Consider the following 15513-nt stretch of genomic DNA (forward strand, 5'->3'; position numbering starts at 1 on the left):
GAAACAGGGGATAGACTAGGGCTTGGAAGGACTCATGTCTTGCTTTTCTTGGACAAAACTGCTGGTGCTGAGCAAGACTCTCAGGCCACAGGATGCAGGGTTCTTTTAGCTCTGCCTCTCTCTTGCCTCCTAGCAAAAATGCTTAGTTAATAAATGCGTAGCCTTCGTTCTGGGGCCTAATGCAACCTGATGCCTGGGGCTGGGGAATCCAGGGGGCAGCAAGGATGTCGCTGAGCTCTTTCTGGGCTTTTCTGTTTCATTGACAGCCCAGTGCAGGGGTGGGGGGAGGGTGGAATCATGGAAAATAGGGTGGATTTGCTTGAAATATGTCCCCAAGGCAGCTGTCCCTACACCCTCCACTGGACTCTGACAACACAGTGATGTAAATACTACTATTCCCATATTATAGACAAGCAAACTTGATGAACTTGCCCAAGGTCACAGAGCACATAGACCTAAACCAGGCCTGCCAGCCTCTGTAAAGGGGCACGCCTGGCAGACTGCGGTGTCTGGGTCTATGCACATTCATCCGAGGAGAGTGAGGGACTGTGTGTGTGCACGTGTGTGGATCTGAGACCTGGGTGTGATCTGAGCACGGTCTGAGGCCTGAGGCTCCACGGCAGCCTGGCGGGTTCAGCGCCCCCTCCGTGGCTCCCCAGTCTCCATGGGCTCCAGTCCTAACTCTCCGGGTACTGCTGCGCTCCTCTCTCCTTCCAGCTATCGCATGCCCTGAGGCTCTATGCCTGCCTCACAAGAACCTTGAAATGTAGGAGTTATTAGCCCATTTTACAGATGAGAAAATTCGGGTGAATAGAAGCTAAATGATGTGCTCTTCTCTGACAGGTGTGGCCTCTAGACAAAGGGCTCCCCTTCCTTTTCTGTCTTCTTCCTCTGGGACCTGCAGGATCCGAATCTGCCCTTCCAGGCAGAGCTCCAGGAGAGGGGACAGAAAGCAGCCGTGCCCCCACTACTCCTTTGAGGGGGTAAAGCCACGTCTGGGTATTCCTGCTCCCGTTCCCTGACGTGACCCCTGGCTTTTAGAGCAGCTCCCCGTCAGCCATCCCCCCACTGGTCTCATGACCTCACGGTTGGGCTCTCACACCCATGACCCCATCCAGCCCTACAACAAACCCGTGTGTGGGCGGGGTGCCTGGTATTACCTCCATCTGCAAAAAAAGAAGACCTGAATCCCACCAAGAAACACAGCAGGTCCGAGGCAGGTGAGGACTAGAAGCCGTATCTCCTGATCCTGGTGCCCACGGGTTACTTTCACACTGTATCGCACCATCAATGAAGCTCCGAAATAGGGCTCAAATCACCATGACTGAACTGCTCGCCTCCCTCCCTGGGCCTAGCAGATCCCTGCAACTTTGATAGGATGGAGAGAGAGACATACCTCAGCCTCAGAACAGCCTTCCCAGACCCCCAACCCTAAGTCCTCAGGATCCTTCCCATGCCCACTTATTCTTTCTTAGAGACCTTGCTTTTCTTCCATAGCGTTTGTCATCCTTTGTCCTTCAAGAGATGTATCTATTTTTGCTCCTCGTGAGTCCTGAGCACAGCACCATGTAGTAGGTGTCCTGCAAATGTCCTCAGATGGGTGGAGACGCCAGGTGTGGGACCTCGAGGCCCACACGTTTCTCTAGCAGACTTATTTCTCCCATCTTAGGACTGCCTTGCTCCTGGCACACTGGGGGGTGCCCAGCCACCGTCCAGGAAGGAACCACCAAGGCCAACACACAGCAGGGCTGCTGTCACCGATTTTAATAAACTCTCCCAACAGCAAAGAATCAAAACCTGAAGACTTCAGTGCATTTTCCCACTAACTGACTCGTAAGAAAATCACCCAGGAAATGCCCTGCACCTCCCAGGAACAGCTCCGGAAGAAGAGCTACATGAACAGAGGTGGGGACACAGGCAGACATGCGTGGGGTAGGGCTGCTGTGTGTTCCCCGCTCCCCCATGCGCCGCAGACACACGCGCCCCCTCCAGGCACCTGCGCAGAGCCAGGCTGCGGAGCACACCTGTGGGCGCCGGGGGGGCGGGGGCCAAGGCCAGACCCGCTGACCCCGAGGTTGCCCAGGCTCTGCCTCCCACCTGGCTCCTCTCTGGGCGCATCTGCGCGCTCAGGCCCCGCAGCCGAGCGCAGGTCTCCGCGGTGCGCCGCCATCGTGGCCGCGCCGGGGGTGCCGCATCCGCATCTATCCATCTTCCGAGCGGAGCAGCGTGGTGGTCCCGAGGCAGCGGCTCCCTCTGCTGGCCGAGCCGGGTAGTGCCCTGCTCCGCCCGCGGTCCCTGCTGTCAGCTAGTACCCCTGGCACCAAGCCCCTGGCGGGCGCACACAATTTGAACAGGCGAGGTCAGGCAAGGAAACGGCAGGGGAAATCGGGCAGGAAGAAGCCCAGCTGCTCTCCTCCTCCTTCCTCCAGTGGGGGCTCAGGTGCCTCCTCCTTCTCCCCTCCATCGCCTTTCTTTTTTTTTTTTTTTTTAATTAATTAACTGATTTATTTATTTTTGGCTGCGTTGGGTCTTCGTTGCTGCGCACGGGCTTTCTCTAGTTGCGGCGAGCGGGGGCTACTCTTTGCTGCGGTGCGCAGGCTTCTCATTGCGGTGGCTTCTCTTGTTGCGGAGCACGGGCTTTAGGCACGCGGGCTTCAGTAGTTGTGGCACGAGAGCTCAGTAGTGGTGGCTTGTGGGCTCTAGAGCACAGGCTCAGTAGTTGTGGCGCGCAGGCTCAGTAGTTGTGGTGCTCGGGCTTAGTTGCTCCGCGGCATGTGGGATCATCCCGGACCAGGGCTCGAACCCGTGTCCCCTGCTTTGGCAGGCGGATTCTTAACCACTGCGCCACCAGGGAAGCCCCTAAAGCCCCACTTTAAAGTGAGGAGGTGGGCAAGGCAGCAAGGCGGGGGTGGGGCGGGGCAGAAACCAGGCGGAACTGCTAGCAGCTGGTGGGAAGAACGTGGGTTTAATGGAATGAAGGGCGCCAAACAGAGCTCTCCCCACCCCGCCCCCGCCTGCAGCCTCACCCAGCCTCCCAAGGCCCCTCTCAAAGGGGATGCTCTTGATCCTGGCCTTTCACACCTGTCCAGCCACCCCTGGAGCAGGGAAGTGGGGGTGGGAGATGCCCAGCTCAGAGGTGGATTCCAGCATGTCCCCTCTTATCTTGTCTACCCCGGGTGGTGCGGGGCAGAGAAGCACAGCAGGGCTGCTTCTGTGCCTTCCCTCTGCAACTGTCCCCACAGCCAGGTTCACTGGCCCGTAGTCCCAGGACCTGCCCCCTAGCAGTGAGACTCCAGTTCCGACGTCCTGGGCGTGGCCGGGGCAGAGGGTTCCGCTCGGGCCCACTGGGGCAGGTCCTCAGCTGGGCACGTGAGCTGGCGAACTCTCTGCAAGCAGAGTGGAGGGGTCCGTCATGAGCCAGAGAGGGGGCCAGTCTGCCAGCGTCCCTCATCGCTACCTCCCCAGAGGTGCCAAGCCTGCTCTCCAGGTGCCAACACCCTAACCACAGCGGTGCTTGGAGGCACCTGTCTCTTCCTGAGACTGCTCAGCACTCCCTCTGTCCCTCTGACCCCACACCAGGGTCCCTGGCCCTCCCGTGTGCCAGCTTCTACCCAGGCAGGCGGCCACCTGCCAACAAGGGGACCCCGGCTCATCCTCTGACTGCTTTCCTCCCCGCCAGCTCCCTACCTCTCTGAAAGAGCCCTTGCGGGTGCTGAGTTTGTAGCAGCTCCAGGCGGGAATGCAGATCATGGAGGAGAGAGCCAGGAGCCAGCCCAGGGCATCGCCCCACCACGGGTACAGGTACTTCTTGTTGTAGGTCAGTGGGGTGTACTTGATCAGGGAGGAGAGGAAGGTGGCCTGAGGGTGAGAGTAGAAGAGACGCGGCTGGGGGAGCATGGGTCCCCCCGACCAGCTGGGCCAATCTGCCTCCCAACTCCATCCACATCTGCTCAAAATCCACACCCCCAGGAGGTACTTCCGGGGCACCCATCCTGTCCCTCCAGGGTCCCCGTGCCCCTGGGCATCCTCAACTGGGACATGGCTCTGTGCCTGGCCATGAGCACCTGGAGGGCGGGGGTCATGCCTGGGTCCCCCCGGCCTCATCATACTTGGCGCACAGTGGGCGCTGCTGACACAGGTAAAGCCAGAGCAGCAGCGCTCAGTGGCTCAGGCCCAGACTCCGGAGCCAAGCTGCCTGGGCTTGAGCCCCAGCTCTCGGCCACCTTCCAGTTTGGGTGAACTGCTTAACCTCTGGGGCTTCCGTTTCACCTGAAAAGTGAATATAATGGTAATTCTTACTTCGTGGGGTTCTTGTGAGGATTGACTGGGTTAAACATGTAAAGCATTTGGTACCCAGCAGGAAGTAAGTGCTCTGGAACTGCTGTTGTTATCTCGGTGCTTATCAGTATTGTTCTCAGCAGCCCGATGCACCTGCCACATTAGACTCACACTGTGGGGTTGAGTCTGACAGCCCTGGCCCTCAGTTTATCCTTCTGTGAAATGGAAAGGAAGAATCTATCCTGCTGGCATTTTCTAGAACCCAACAGGAGGATGAATGAAACTTTTAAATGATTTTCAATCCCCACGGAGAAGTGCCTTCTAGGGCTACGGCCCATCTACCCTCCTGCTCTACCATCTCTCTCCCTTCATCTGGCTTTCCTCCCAGAGGTTATCTTACTGTGCACACAGCTGGTGTGAGGAAGAGCCAACAGTATTTGATAAGGGGCCACGGCCTGTACCCAATCATGTCTTCAATGTTGTCATAGAAGCGCCCAGCTCCTGCCACGAAGAAGAGAAGGAAGGGGGAGAAAGGACATCCTTTAGCATCCAAAGTATCAGGATGGGGACCACACCAACCAGGAAGGGCAAGGACCAGTCAGTAAAAGACATCGTGGCTGTCTTCTCAAATCCCTGCTGGGAGCAGACTCTTTCCTGGATGGGATTCGTTGGCATAAACAGCAGTGGGCAGAACTTGGCTTAGGCAAAGGCAGGAACTTTCTGATGATCAAGGTTGTTAAAGGCTGAAAAGCTCTGGGTAGGACGGGACATGGGCCCACCTGGGTGATCTGGGAGCAGCCATCACCAGGAGGGTAGACAAGGCCACCTCTGGAGGGCTTTTCCAATGGTAGCAATGTAGGTAGGATTCTTGAGATTTTTGAGGTTGGGAGGGAGAGGAGTCTGAGGAGAAGGTGGGTGTGAGCAGTGAGGTCTCTCTTTTGTCCGAGAGCCCTGGGCAGGACCACGGGAAGAGTCACTCACCGTAGGCCCACGCCACACAGAGAGACTCAAAGATGGCCACGAACAGGAGACACATGCCGCTGGCTGCGTAGTAGTCAAAGAGCTGAAACACGTACATACCGCCCTGGCCGGGAGGAGAGAGACAGAGCTTTATCCAGAGGAAACAGGCCCCCCTGGGGCACAGAGCAGAGGTGGGGAGGATTACAGGAGACAGAGAGTAAAAGAGAGTGTAGTTTGTAAGCTGTAAAGCACTCGGCAGACGTGGGACAATAATAATGTTTGATTATTGTTTTTGGAAAGAAGATGCATGGAACAGCCATTGTTAGCTCATCCCTGAGAACACGCAGGGGTTGACCCAAAAGTCCAGGACAGTGTGCATTTTTGGCAGAGGGTCAGGATAGGGGCCGTCATGGGTATCATCAAGCTGACGAGCTCCATCTCCCTCCTTCTCCCTTGAGACATCACTCAGAATGTCACCCACCCCAGGGCTCCCTTTCTGCCTTTGAAGTCTGTCCCTGGAACGTGGGTCAGCTGCCTGGGAACTCATGGGATCTTGCTGGAGAGGCGATTTTTCCCAGCCCAACACTTCTATACCTCTCAGCTTCCGTGGAGCCAAAGCACCCCTCAGCCGTGCCCACAGCCAGGTGGTCAGTGCTTCCTGGGGTGGGAAAGGACCAGGGCCCCCGGGCCCCGAAGCCCAGAAGGCGGTGACCTGAAACCACAGCGGCCTGCTCCCCCTGCCAGGTGGCAGTCACCCACCTGGGCTCCTCCTCCTCGCCGGGCCCCACCTGCAAGCCGCCCAGCCCCTCACCTCTGTGAGCATGACCAGCCCGACGAGGAAGGAGGTGACAGACACCCCCAGGATGAGGACCTCCCTCCGGTTCTTCTTGCGGAATACACTGGGGTACATGTCCACCAGCGCCGTCACCAGGCTTTCCACACACACAAACTGGATGAGAGGGCGAAGAATTGGAGGGCAAGAGCCCTCACGAGAAGCTCCATCAACCAGCTGGCGCCTCGCTCCGGGGGCAGCCCTGCCAGCCTCCTGCCAGCCCCAGAGCTGACCCACCCTCCAAAGCTCCCTTCGTTCCCTGGCAGGGCATCCACGCCTGACCCTCGCCCAGCCCCCAGCTGTTTTAAGGGCCTTCAGGGCATCAAGTTCAAGGTCATGCCCGCTGCTCCCTGCCCCCAGCCCACACACACCACCGTCTCTCGGGCTCTGCGTGGCCACCTCTCGATACCTGGCTATCCAGTCCCAGCAGGACGATCATGAAGAAGAAGCAGCAGGCCCAGAGGGGCGAGAAGGGCAGCATCACAACAGCCCGGGGGTAGGCGATGAAGGCCAGGCCAGGGCCTGCGGCAGGGAGAGAGGGACACAGCCCAGTGCCACCCCAAGGTGGGCTTCCCAGTGTGGGACATGGGACAGCGGAAGCCCCAGAGCTATCCCCCTCCGCCGTCCTCACCCAGGAGAAGCCACCCAACCCTTGACCCGGTCCCCAGTCTCCAAGGCACCGCCCACTGTTTTCTCACTGGCAGGAACAGAACCTAAAGGCTGTGAGTATTCTAAAGGATATTCCAAAGAAAAGAGGAAGGGGGTCTATCACCTGCGTTTCTGTAAGTTCTACCTCAAATCCTGAGGGCTCACTCTCCAGATCGATTGCCCCCAAACCAGAGGTTTCAAACTTACAAAGAGCTTGGGGGCCAGGCAGGCCACGGACGTTTGTGAAGCTGCCCCAGTGTAAAAGGAGGGAGTGGTGGGGCCTGACAGACCTGGAGCCATCGTGCCCCCTTAGGGCAAGTGCTGTGTGGTTTCCGTAAAGTTCCAAAGAAAATACCTCCAAGGCTAGATTGGGTCTGGGGCCACCGCTGGCCACCTCTGCGCCCCGAGCCTTTTCTGTCACCTTACAGCAAGTGAGCTGGCGTGAGTTTCAGAATACCCACGACACACATCCTCTCAAACACGTTAATGTTGCCCTCAGCTGGCTCACACGGCAGGAACAGGTCACATGCCAGTGCCCGGGTCCTCGATAGGAAGCTTCCTTTGAAAGGAAGGGTATGACCGAGGGACCCGGGACGGTGGTCAGCTCCTCCGCCCGTCTCCCACGCCGCTGGGACCTGCCCCACGCACCAGCGAACGCATGGCACCAAGCCTGGCACAAAGCGGTGCTTCATAAAAGAGAAACACGATCGTTCTTAATAAGAACCAGCGATGTCAGTTTCCCGTTGCTCGGCACCCTGTGTGACGGGGGGAGCTTGTGAACCCCACGATCAAAATCATCTTGTTACAGGTGCACGTGGGTGGTCCGCAGGCGTAGGGGGTGAGCAAGGCAAACACTGGCCGCTCACCCGGATGGGGGACCCGTCCGTGATTTTATTTAAAAGCGAGAGCAGCACCGCGTGGTGGGAAGGCAGGCACTTAAAGAAGGAAACTCCGTGTGCCGGGAGTCAACTTACCTCTGCGACACACTTTAAAGGGAACGAGACACGGCAGGATGCAGGACAATGTACACAGCACGTTATCACTTGGTTGTTACAAGGTGTAAGAAACAGAAACAGTAATACGGACGCGTGTTTGAATGTGTATGTACAGATGTGTGTGCATTCTTTTTCTCATAAAAGCCTAAACTATTTCTGGAAGGAAAACCGTGAACCTGGTAACATTGGTTGCTTCCAGGGTGAGGAGCTGGAGGCCGGGGTGGGGAGGACAAAGTTCTCTGCACACCCGTTCGCCTTTTGAAGCTGGAATTGCTGTTTAAGTCCATCCCAGGTCTTCCCAGGACGCAGCCACTGAGATGTCACCCACAGTGAAGGTGACAATAGGAATGCCTGCAGATCCAGGCGGCAGGGGAAGGTTCAAACAAAGCTCACAGAGTCCCCTGTCTTAGGCCCACCCCCACCCCCCAAAACACCACCCACCTGACTCGGCCACCTCAGAGATGGGCACCCCCTGCTCCTGGGACATGAAGCCCAGGATGGAGAAGATGGCAAAGCCGGCCACGAAGCTGGTGCCACTGTTGAGGAAGCAGAGGGCGAGGCAGTCCCTGCGGGCGGGGCGGGGAGGTGGGGACAGGAGGGTCAGAGGGGCAGCTAGCGCCTCAGGCCGGGACGCAGGAACCCCAGGGGACGCCGCCCGCCTGCCAGGGGCAGAGGGAACCCAAGGGGCTGGCTCTGTCCCCCCAGCTCCATGGGCTCAGACTTGGACTAAACCCACGGTCATCCTGCAAGAATGAGACCCTAAGGAAGTAACAGAATCTAAACATTACCCATGGCCACACAGCTCCCCTTTCCCGTCATGCTGCCACTGCCCCTCTTGGGACACTACCCGTGACCCGGCCCATGCCGGCACGTTAATGGAGAGGAGAGGGGCGCGGAGAACCCAAGCAACAGATGCTCCTTACTCACCTAAATTCAATTGTGAAACGCACGACGAGATTTTGTTTAGCTAATGCTAAAATTAGCTTAAATTCTCTGACGTGAACCAGGTGGGCCCGAGGGAACCACAGGGAGGGGATTCAGTGTTTGCCGGGGCGCAGGTACAGAGCAGGCAGGACCGGGCTCTACTGTATGACGTCACACCCGAGCCGGTTTGCTTGCACACCTGTGCCCACTGCCCTCTACATTAGCCCCGGGCTGGGCCCTGCGGGGGTTTCCCGGCCACCCATCACCGTCCCGTCCTGGGGGAAGCAATCCCTCGCCCATGCGGCCACTGGCTCCTCTCACCACCTGGCAGCCCTGGGGGTTGGAAAATGGCGTGAAGGCAGGTGGGGCGTAGGGAAACCCACGAGCTGGTGCACCCTCCACATCTCCCCTGATCTAGCACACCTGGGGGGATAGGCGCTCAGGCCCCGCCCCCCGCTCACCTGTAGCAGTTGTTGTGGTACTTGTTGTAGCTGCCCAGGGCCGTCAGGCACCCCAGGCAGATGGCGAAGGAGAAGAAGATCTGGGTGCCCGCGTCCATCCACACCTGCGCAGGGAGAAGGCAAGAAAGCGGTGCCTCAGGGGAGCCCGGCTGTCTGGGCTCCACGGACCACACGGGCCCACAGCCAAGCCAGGCACGGGTTGAGGATGGCAGACCCCTGCCCCCAGCCCGCGCAGGCAGCCCCGCGGCCATGCTATTCTGATGCGCTCGACTTCCCGGGCCCCTAGACGGAGTTCCTCGGGCGCCACCGGGATGGCATGGGCATCAGGCATTGGAGAAAGACTAAAGGACCCACGATGGTGGCCAATGCGCTGGTGCTCTAGAACCAAGTGAGGCCTGGCCCGTCTTTTCTGTAATGGAAACAAAGCCCAGGGCGCTACCTCCACTTTCTCCCGCCCCAGGCCCCCCTGGCAGTGTGCCGAGACTGGAAGGATCCCAGGGACAGGCTTTGCGGGGATGTGGGTCCTTTGCATCAGTGCCTTCACGGGCATGTAGCTTTGCCCCTCGCGCCTCAACATCCTCTGCAAAACAGGAAGAGTGAGCCTCAGGTCACAGGGAGCCAAGAGGATGAACAGAAGCCATCTGTAAAGGGCTTTGTACTCCCTGGGGGGAAGATGGCTCTCAGCTAAACATAGGGTATGGCCGTTCCTGCTATTATCTCAGCTGGCTGGCCCAGCCTGTGAATGTTATGATTTAGATTTAACAGCTAGAATAACATCCCAAAGAGAAAGAAGATCAAGGCGAACGGGACTCGCCGTGCTGCAGACCCGCAGGAGGTGGGGTCCTGGGGCCACAGACCCTCCCCGGGCACCTCCTGCCTTCAGGGGACCTGAGCACCAAACCGTGGTCGCGGACATCGCCAGGCTGGTGTCCTAACACTTTTGGGTCCCCATTTCTTGTCTCATGTCCACCCTCCTCGTTAGCCCCCAAACAGGCCCCTGCTCTCCTTCCACTAAAATCGGGCTCGCAGGGCCCACGGGCACCAAAGCCTCAGCTGCTTCTGTGTACGGCTCCTCAGCCCCTACCTGCTCCCTCCCCACATCCCTAACCGTCCTGACCACCCCTAACCTCCCTCCTCTCGCACCACTCAGCCCCCCACATGCCCACTCTCCTCGGCCTTGCAGTGAGTCCGAGGGAACCCGTGCCAGCTGACAGCATCAGAACAGAGACTCCTCAGCCAGCATCCCCAGGTGAGACCCTGAACTAGGCCTAGAGGAGAACCCGGAAACCTGTATTGTTTCCAAGCTTCCTGGTCGACCCTAATGAACAGTCAGATGGGGGAACCCCTGCCTTCCAGCCCCTGAGAACTGGCATCCACCCCGGGCACTCTCTCCTCCTGCTCTCTTTCCACTTCTGCAGGGATGCAGACAGAGCGGGGAAGAGGGTGAGGACAAGGGGAGACTGTCTCTAACCTTCTGCCCCTCCTGCCCACGGGGACCCCCATCCCCAGGGCATTAGGGAGGCAGGAGCTGCCACCAGGGACAGGGTGTCCGGGGCAGGAAGCACAGAGGAAGACCCCAAGGGAGGAGCCAGGGCCAGCAAGGAAATAGGCAAGGTCGAAAACACCAAGGGGAACTTTTTTAAACCTCAGGAAGAATTATCATGGGGAAAGGAGAGGGGGTCTCGGAATTTATTTCGGAAGCTGGAGAAAGCAAGGGCAGGAACGAAAGGAGAGAAGCCGAGGACAGGCCACAAAACTCCGTGGACGCCCCGGGCCGAGGACGTGCCTCGGGGAGCCTGGTCGCTCCTTTGCAACGTCTCAAACCCTTTCCTCTTCTAAACCTGCCCCAGACACTGTGAGGAAGGTCCTCCCAGGAAGACCCAGTGGCCTCTGGTCTGAAGGTCACTGTCCCCTTTTGTTCATTATCGCAGCCCCGAGCGTGGGTTGGTGTGGCAAGAGGTTCTAAGGTCGTACAGGAAGGATCCCGCCAGGCTGGGATGGAGGGCCGGGGAGGCCTCTCCAGGCCGGTGATCCAGGACACGGCCCCAGAGGCCTACTCCCCGTGCCTGGCGGGGCCAGGCTGCAGCCTGACCCACCGTCCACGCAGGAAACTCTGTTTCCTCGGAGATGTTCCGTGGCTGCACTCGTGCAGATCCCACGGTTAGGAAGTGTTGCAGACGTGGGCTTGGGAAGAAGAAACAAGAAAAACTGTGACTTGGCAGGTCACGTCGCCCGGAGGGGGAGAGACTAAGACCGAGTTGGGAAGAGAGGTTGAGGAGAACGGAGGAAAAGGCAGCAGGAGGCCTGAGAGTTCAGAGTGCGGGGCTCAGACTGGCTGGAGGCGGGTGAGCCGGCTCCGCGCAGCGGCTCCCGGCCAGCCTGCTGGGGCGGGAGAGCCGCGGGGCCGCGGGAAGGGCCGGAGGACAGCAGGGCAAGCCATTCTCTTCCCACCGCAGGCGACCTGCCACGTGCCCCGTCCGGGAGCCCTGGTTTCGGGAACAAAGCTCCAGTGTGTGTTTGGCTGGCGCAGAAGACTGCCCGACAATACAAGTGAAAAACGCTTCAGGGAGTGTGGGCTAAAAAGAGGTCTTGGAGGGGGGACAGAGGAAGAGAGAATTTCTAGAAGATCCAGGAAAGATGTTTTCAACCCCAAGGACTATTACGTTTTCTATTTTCAGGAAGGCAGTCGTATGTAAGCCTGGGCTTTGGAGTCAAACTGAACGGAGTTCAGTTCCTAACTCTGTTAATAACTAGCTGTGTGATCTTAGGCAAATCACTTAACCTCTCTGAACCTCAATTTTCTCATCAGGAAAATGGGTATAATAACAAGTAAAATAACAAATGGGTATATTAAGAAATAAAATGGGTAAAATAACAAATAAAAATAAAATAATGTATGTAAAATGCCTAACACATAAAGAAATATTAGTTCCCTATCCCACTTCAGGATTAATTCTAGAATAATAAAAATCAGCCCTTAAAACTCTCAGATAATTCATATTCTTTGGGAAATGTATATCAGGTGATTAAGGCAGAAGACCCCCAAAAGACGACTTGGGATGAAACCCAAGCTCCCCCTCCATGCTTGTTTCGTAGTTTGGGGCAAATTTCTTAACTTTTCTAAGCTCCAATTTCTTCATCTGTAAAATGAGGCTACACCTAACTCGTGGGATTAGTGTGAGGACTAAACTGTGTTGTGCACTTAGGGGAGGGCCTGGCAGACGGTAAGCACATAATACACGTGTCAGCTATTGGCCTATTTCTTCTTGTTGTTATTTTAAAGAAGCAACTCACCTTCCAGTAATAATAAGGTCCCGTAGGTTTCAAGGCACGACATCAAAACAAAAAGACTTGTTCTAATCAATGGCTCCAACCTCCTTCCCTAAATAAACCCTTCCTTAGAGAGCCTAAGGTAGAGATTTCAGGTGTTCAACATGGACTCTCTGGACACCCCATCCCCAGCCCCTGTCCTTATCGATCTACCAAAGTGCAATGGAACAAAGGGTCAGGGTGAAGGAAAGAAAAAGCGCCAGGACCCAGCACACGTTGCACCAGCGGAGTCTCCCGGGGCCGCTCCCCAGTGGGAAAGAGACGGAACTGGGGGTGCCGGGAGAGGCAGCAATCCCCCACCGCACAGCAGCCTGGCCGATGAGATAAACCCAGCAGTGTCTCTGCCTGGCTTCCATTCCAGACCGAGAGCTTGGCCGAGAGAGGCACTCTGGTCTTTGTGCTGCAGGAATTTTGCAACTTTCTCAAGTGCCAGGCAAATGAAGGTTGGCATTGTCACATTTCCTGGGGAGCGCCAGCTACTTTCCATTAGGGCTCTGGCGGGGGGCATTCCGCCCTGCAGAGGCTGCTCTGCTCACTGACATAAAGGCGGGCTTCAGCAGGAGGCCAGGACCAGCCGTTAATAAGTCTGCTCGGAAGCTCAGGACCAAGCCTGGCTCTTGGAACGTCTCCCTCCCTGGGCTCAGAGGATTCTGAAGACATCGCTGCCTGCACAACCTGCAGCTGCCCAGGTTGGAAGGATGGTGTCCTGGAGAGAAGACTGAAAGAGGTCTTAGTCCCTGCAGTAACCCAGACACAGAATTACGGCCTTTTAACTCTCAGAGTTGAAGGCACTCTGGTCCACCTTCTTCATATTTGCCGGCAGCTATTACATAGCAAACGTTACACCTAGAACATACCTGGCACAAGATAGATGCTCAATAAATCTTTGCTGAATGAATGAGCTGCGAGAAAAACAAAGACGAGCAGACAGGACTTTGCCTTCAAGAGACCGTAAAACCTGTGGGACTTGTCATCATGCCGACCTGGATTCCAGGTGCAGGTGTGTGGATGGAAAGTTCTTTAAGCTCTCTAGGCCTTAATTTCCTGTCTATAACATGGGGATACCTCATTGGTCAGCGGTGAGGATTAGCTGAAATAATGCCTGTGACCCTCTTAACGATGCCAGGGCCATAGCGGGCGCTCAGCAGTTGTTAGCTAAATAGCTGGTCAGGACAAACAGAGCGTCGATCACAGAAGCCATAGGTCAGTTCCAGAGACGCTGGACCCTCTCTCCCTTTCTTCTTTCATTCTACCTGCCTGTCTCGCAGCCTGATCTCCAGGCGAAGGCGGCTTGTGGCTCAGCCACCGGTTCACACCGCTGCTCCAGAACCGCAGCGGCTCCCTCCTGCGTGAGGGATCCAAGCCGAACCGACACCCGGCCTCCGAGGCCTCGCCCGGCTCTGCTGCCCCGCAACCCCCTGCTTGCTGCCTGCGATCCACCACGGCACTTTGGGCCCCGGCCTGCCGTTCCTTCCACGTGACCTTGGGCCCTGTTTGCTCATCTGTGCAGCGAGAAGTTTGCAGAGATGACGTTGGGGGTTTTCTCGCTTCAGCAGCTGCGGTTCTACAGTTTGGCTCCAAGGCCCGACTGCAGCCCTTGGGTCCGCGCGGCGACAAGGTGCCTGCCCCTGTGTCCCTGTCGGTCTCAGAAACGGGGGCGGGAGGGAGAGCTCACATCCCACCGGATGCCGTGGGGAAAGACCCCGGGCCGAGGCGGGGGAGGCTTCCGGGCTCGCGTGGTCTGCTGCTTCTGGGAGCCCTGGCAGCCGCAGGACTCAGGATGGAAGAGCTCGTAACTCGTCCGGGGGTGCTGGGAGGCTTGAGAAGAGCCACCCCAAATCCTGCACAAGGGGAGCCACTGCCTTCGTGGGAACAGTCCCCGCCTCGGAGGGAGCTGGGGGGCTGTCCCCTCCTCTGTTGCCCCCTGTCACCTCTCAGCAGCGACAGTGCCGCTGCCTTACTATAAAAATGTATGGAAAGCCGTTCGATTTCTGGCCCGCCCTGAGCTGGGCGTCCCTTTCAGGGGCACAGCCCTTCCAGCCCAGGAGGAGGCTCCGGGAGGGGACCTCTGCCAGGGAAGCGGGCTCAGGCCGCAGCCGGGCCGGGCGGGGCTCTGGGCTGCGCTCACCCGCGGCCTCTCCACCCTCGGCCCCCTCCTGGCTTTGCCGGCCTTCAAAACGGCTGCCAAACAGAAGACGAGGCCCCGGCAGAGGCTTCTCAGGACAGGCCCTGCCGTCCAGACCCTCGGTCAGCAGACACCCCGCCTCCCGGAGGGTGGACCCTGAAGGAAGGGCCGGGAGGGAAGGGCCGGGGGCCTCTGGACAGCACACAGGAAACTCAGCACCAGCCAGTTGGCCCTGGGAGGGGCTAGGGGCCGTGGCCAGGAGCGGGCCTCGTGGGCAGAGGGCGGGACAGAGGGGCCAGTGGAGGGTCAGGAGAGAGAGAGGCTGCTCCCTAGGAAAGGAGACGCCCAGAGGGGATGGCAGGTAGTGGGAGGGGAGAGCCTGGGGGAGAGGCTGTTAGGACGCATTTACAGCCCCCCAGAAACACTACAGAACACCACGAGGGCCTCAGGGCCCCTGGGCTCCCTGGCAGCTGTGAACCCAGGAGGGCGAGATGTGTGGAGACGCCCCCCTCAGCGTAGATGCCTGGGGATGTCCAGGAGCAGAGATGCCCAGCAGAGCACAGGCACGGCCCCATCTTTGCGTCTTACCTGGGGGTCCCACAGACGCGTGAGGTTTGGGTACAGGTAAAACTGAATTCCTTGGGCGGCCCCAGGCAGCGTCACCCCTCGAATCAACAGGACCACCAGCATGAGGTAAGGGAAGGTGGCTGTGAAGTACACCACCTGGCCAAGGGGCAGAGGAGGAGGTAAGGAACTGGGGCAGCCCCAGCAGTGGGGGACGGGGGGGGCGGGGGGAGGAGCCGCCAGCCGCACGGCAGAGGTCACCAGCTCGCCTTCTGCGCCCCCCCCTCCCCACCCCGCTCACCCTCACCCCGCAGCTGCTCCGTCCGCAGCCCTCGGCCACTCCCTCCCGCCCTCCCTCCCTCCAGCTCCCTGACACACACCCAGCAAATATCTGCT

General features: G+C 58.2%; 1 protein-coding gene across 9 annotated transcripts in view; it reads right to left on the reverse strand.

Moving 5' to 3' along the window:
- Positions 1 to 2946: 2946 nt before the first annotated feature.
- Positions 2947 to 15513, reverse strand: part of SLC6A13 (solute carrier family 6 member 13) — a 32995-nt gene continuing 20428 nt past the window's right edge. For 3 of the 9 annotated variants that reach the window (XM_082422110.1, XM_082422118.1, XM_082422117.1), the window contains 10 exons: positions 15142 to 15276; positions 9099 to 9202; positions 8155 to 8279; positions 6480 to 6592; positions 6050 to 6187; positions 5720 to 5896; positions 5260 to 5362; positions 4679 to 4779; positions 3688 to 3885; positions 2947 to 3386 (listed from right to left, as the gene is read on the reverse strand). In XM_082422110.1, coding sequence (XP_082278236.1) covers positions 3279 to 3386; positions 3688 to 3885; positions 4679 to 4779; positions 5260 to 5362; positions 5720 to 5896; positions 6050 to 6187; positions 6480 to 6592; positions 8155 to 8279; positions 9099 to 9202; positions 15142 to 15276 — 1302 coding nt within the window. In that variant the 3' untranslated portion in view covers positions 2947 to 3278. Of the gene's footprint in view, positions 3387 to 3687; positions 3886 to 4678; positions 4780 to 5259; positions 5363 to 5719; positions 5897 to 6049; positions 6188 to 6479; positions 6593 to 7692; positions 7761 to 8154; positions 8280 to 9098; positions 9203 to 15141; positions 15277 to 15513 lie in introns of all 9 variants that reach the window. The other 6 variants (XM_082422113.1, XM_082422112.1, XM_082422111.1 and 3 more) reach the window with 6 other exon arrangements.

The sequence above is a fragment of the Balaenoptera physalus genome (genome assembly GCF_965194825.1).
Source record: "Balaenoptera physalus genome assembly, chromosome: 13".
NCBI lineage: Eukaryota > Metazoa > Chordata > Mammalia > Artiodactyla > Balaenopteridae > Balaenoptera > Balaenoptera physalus.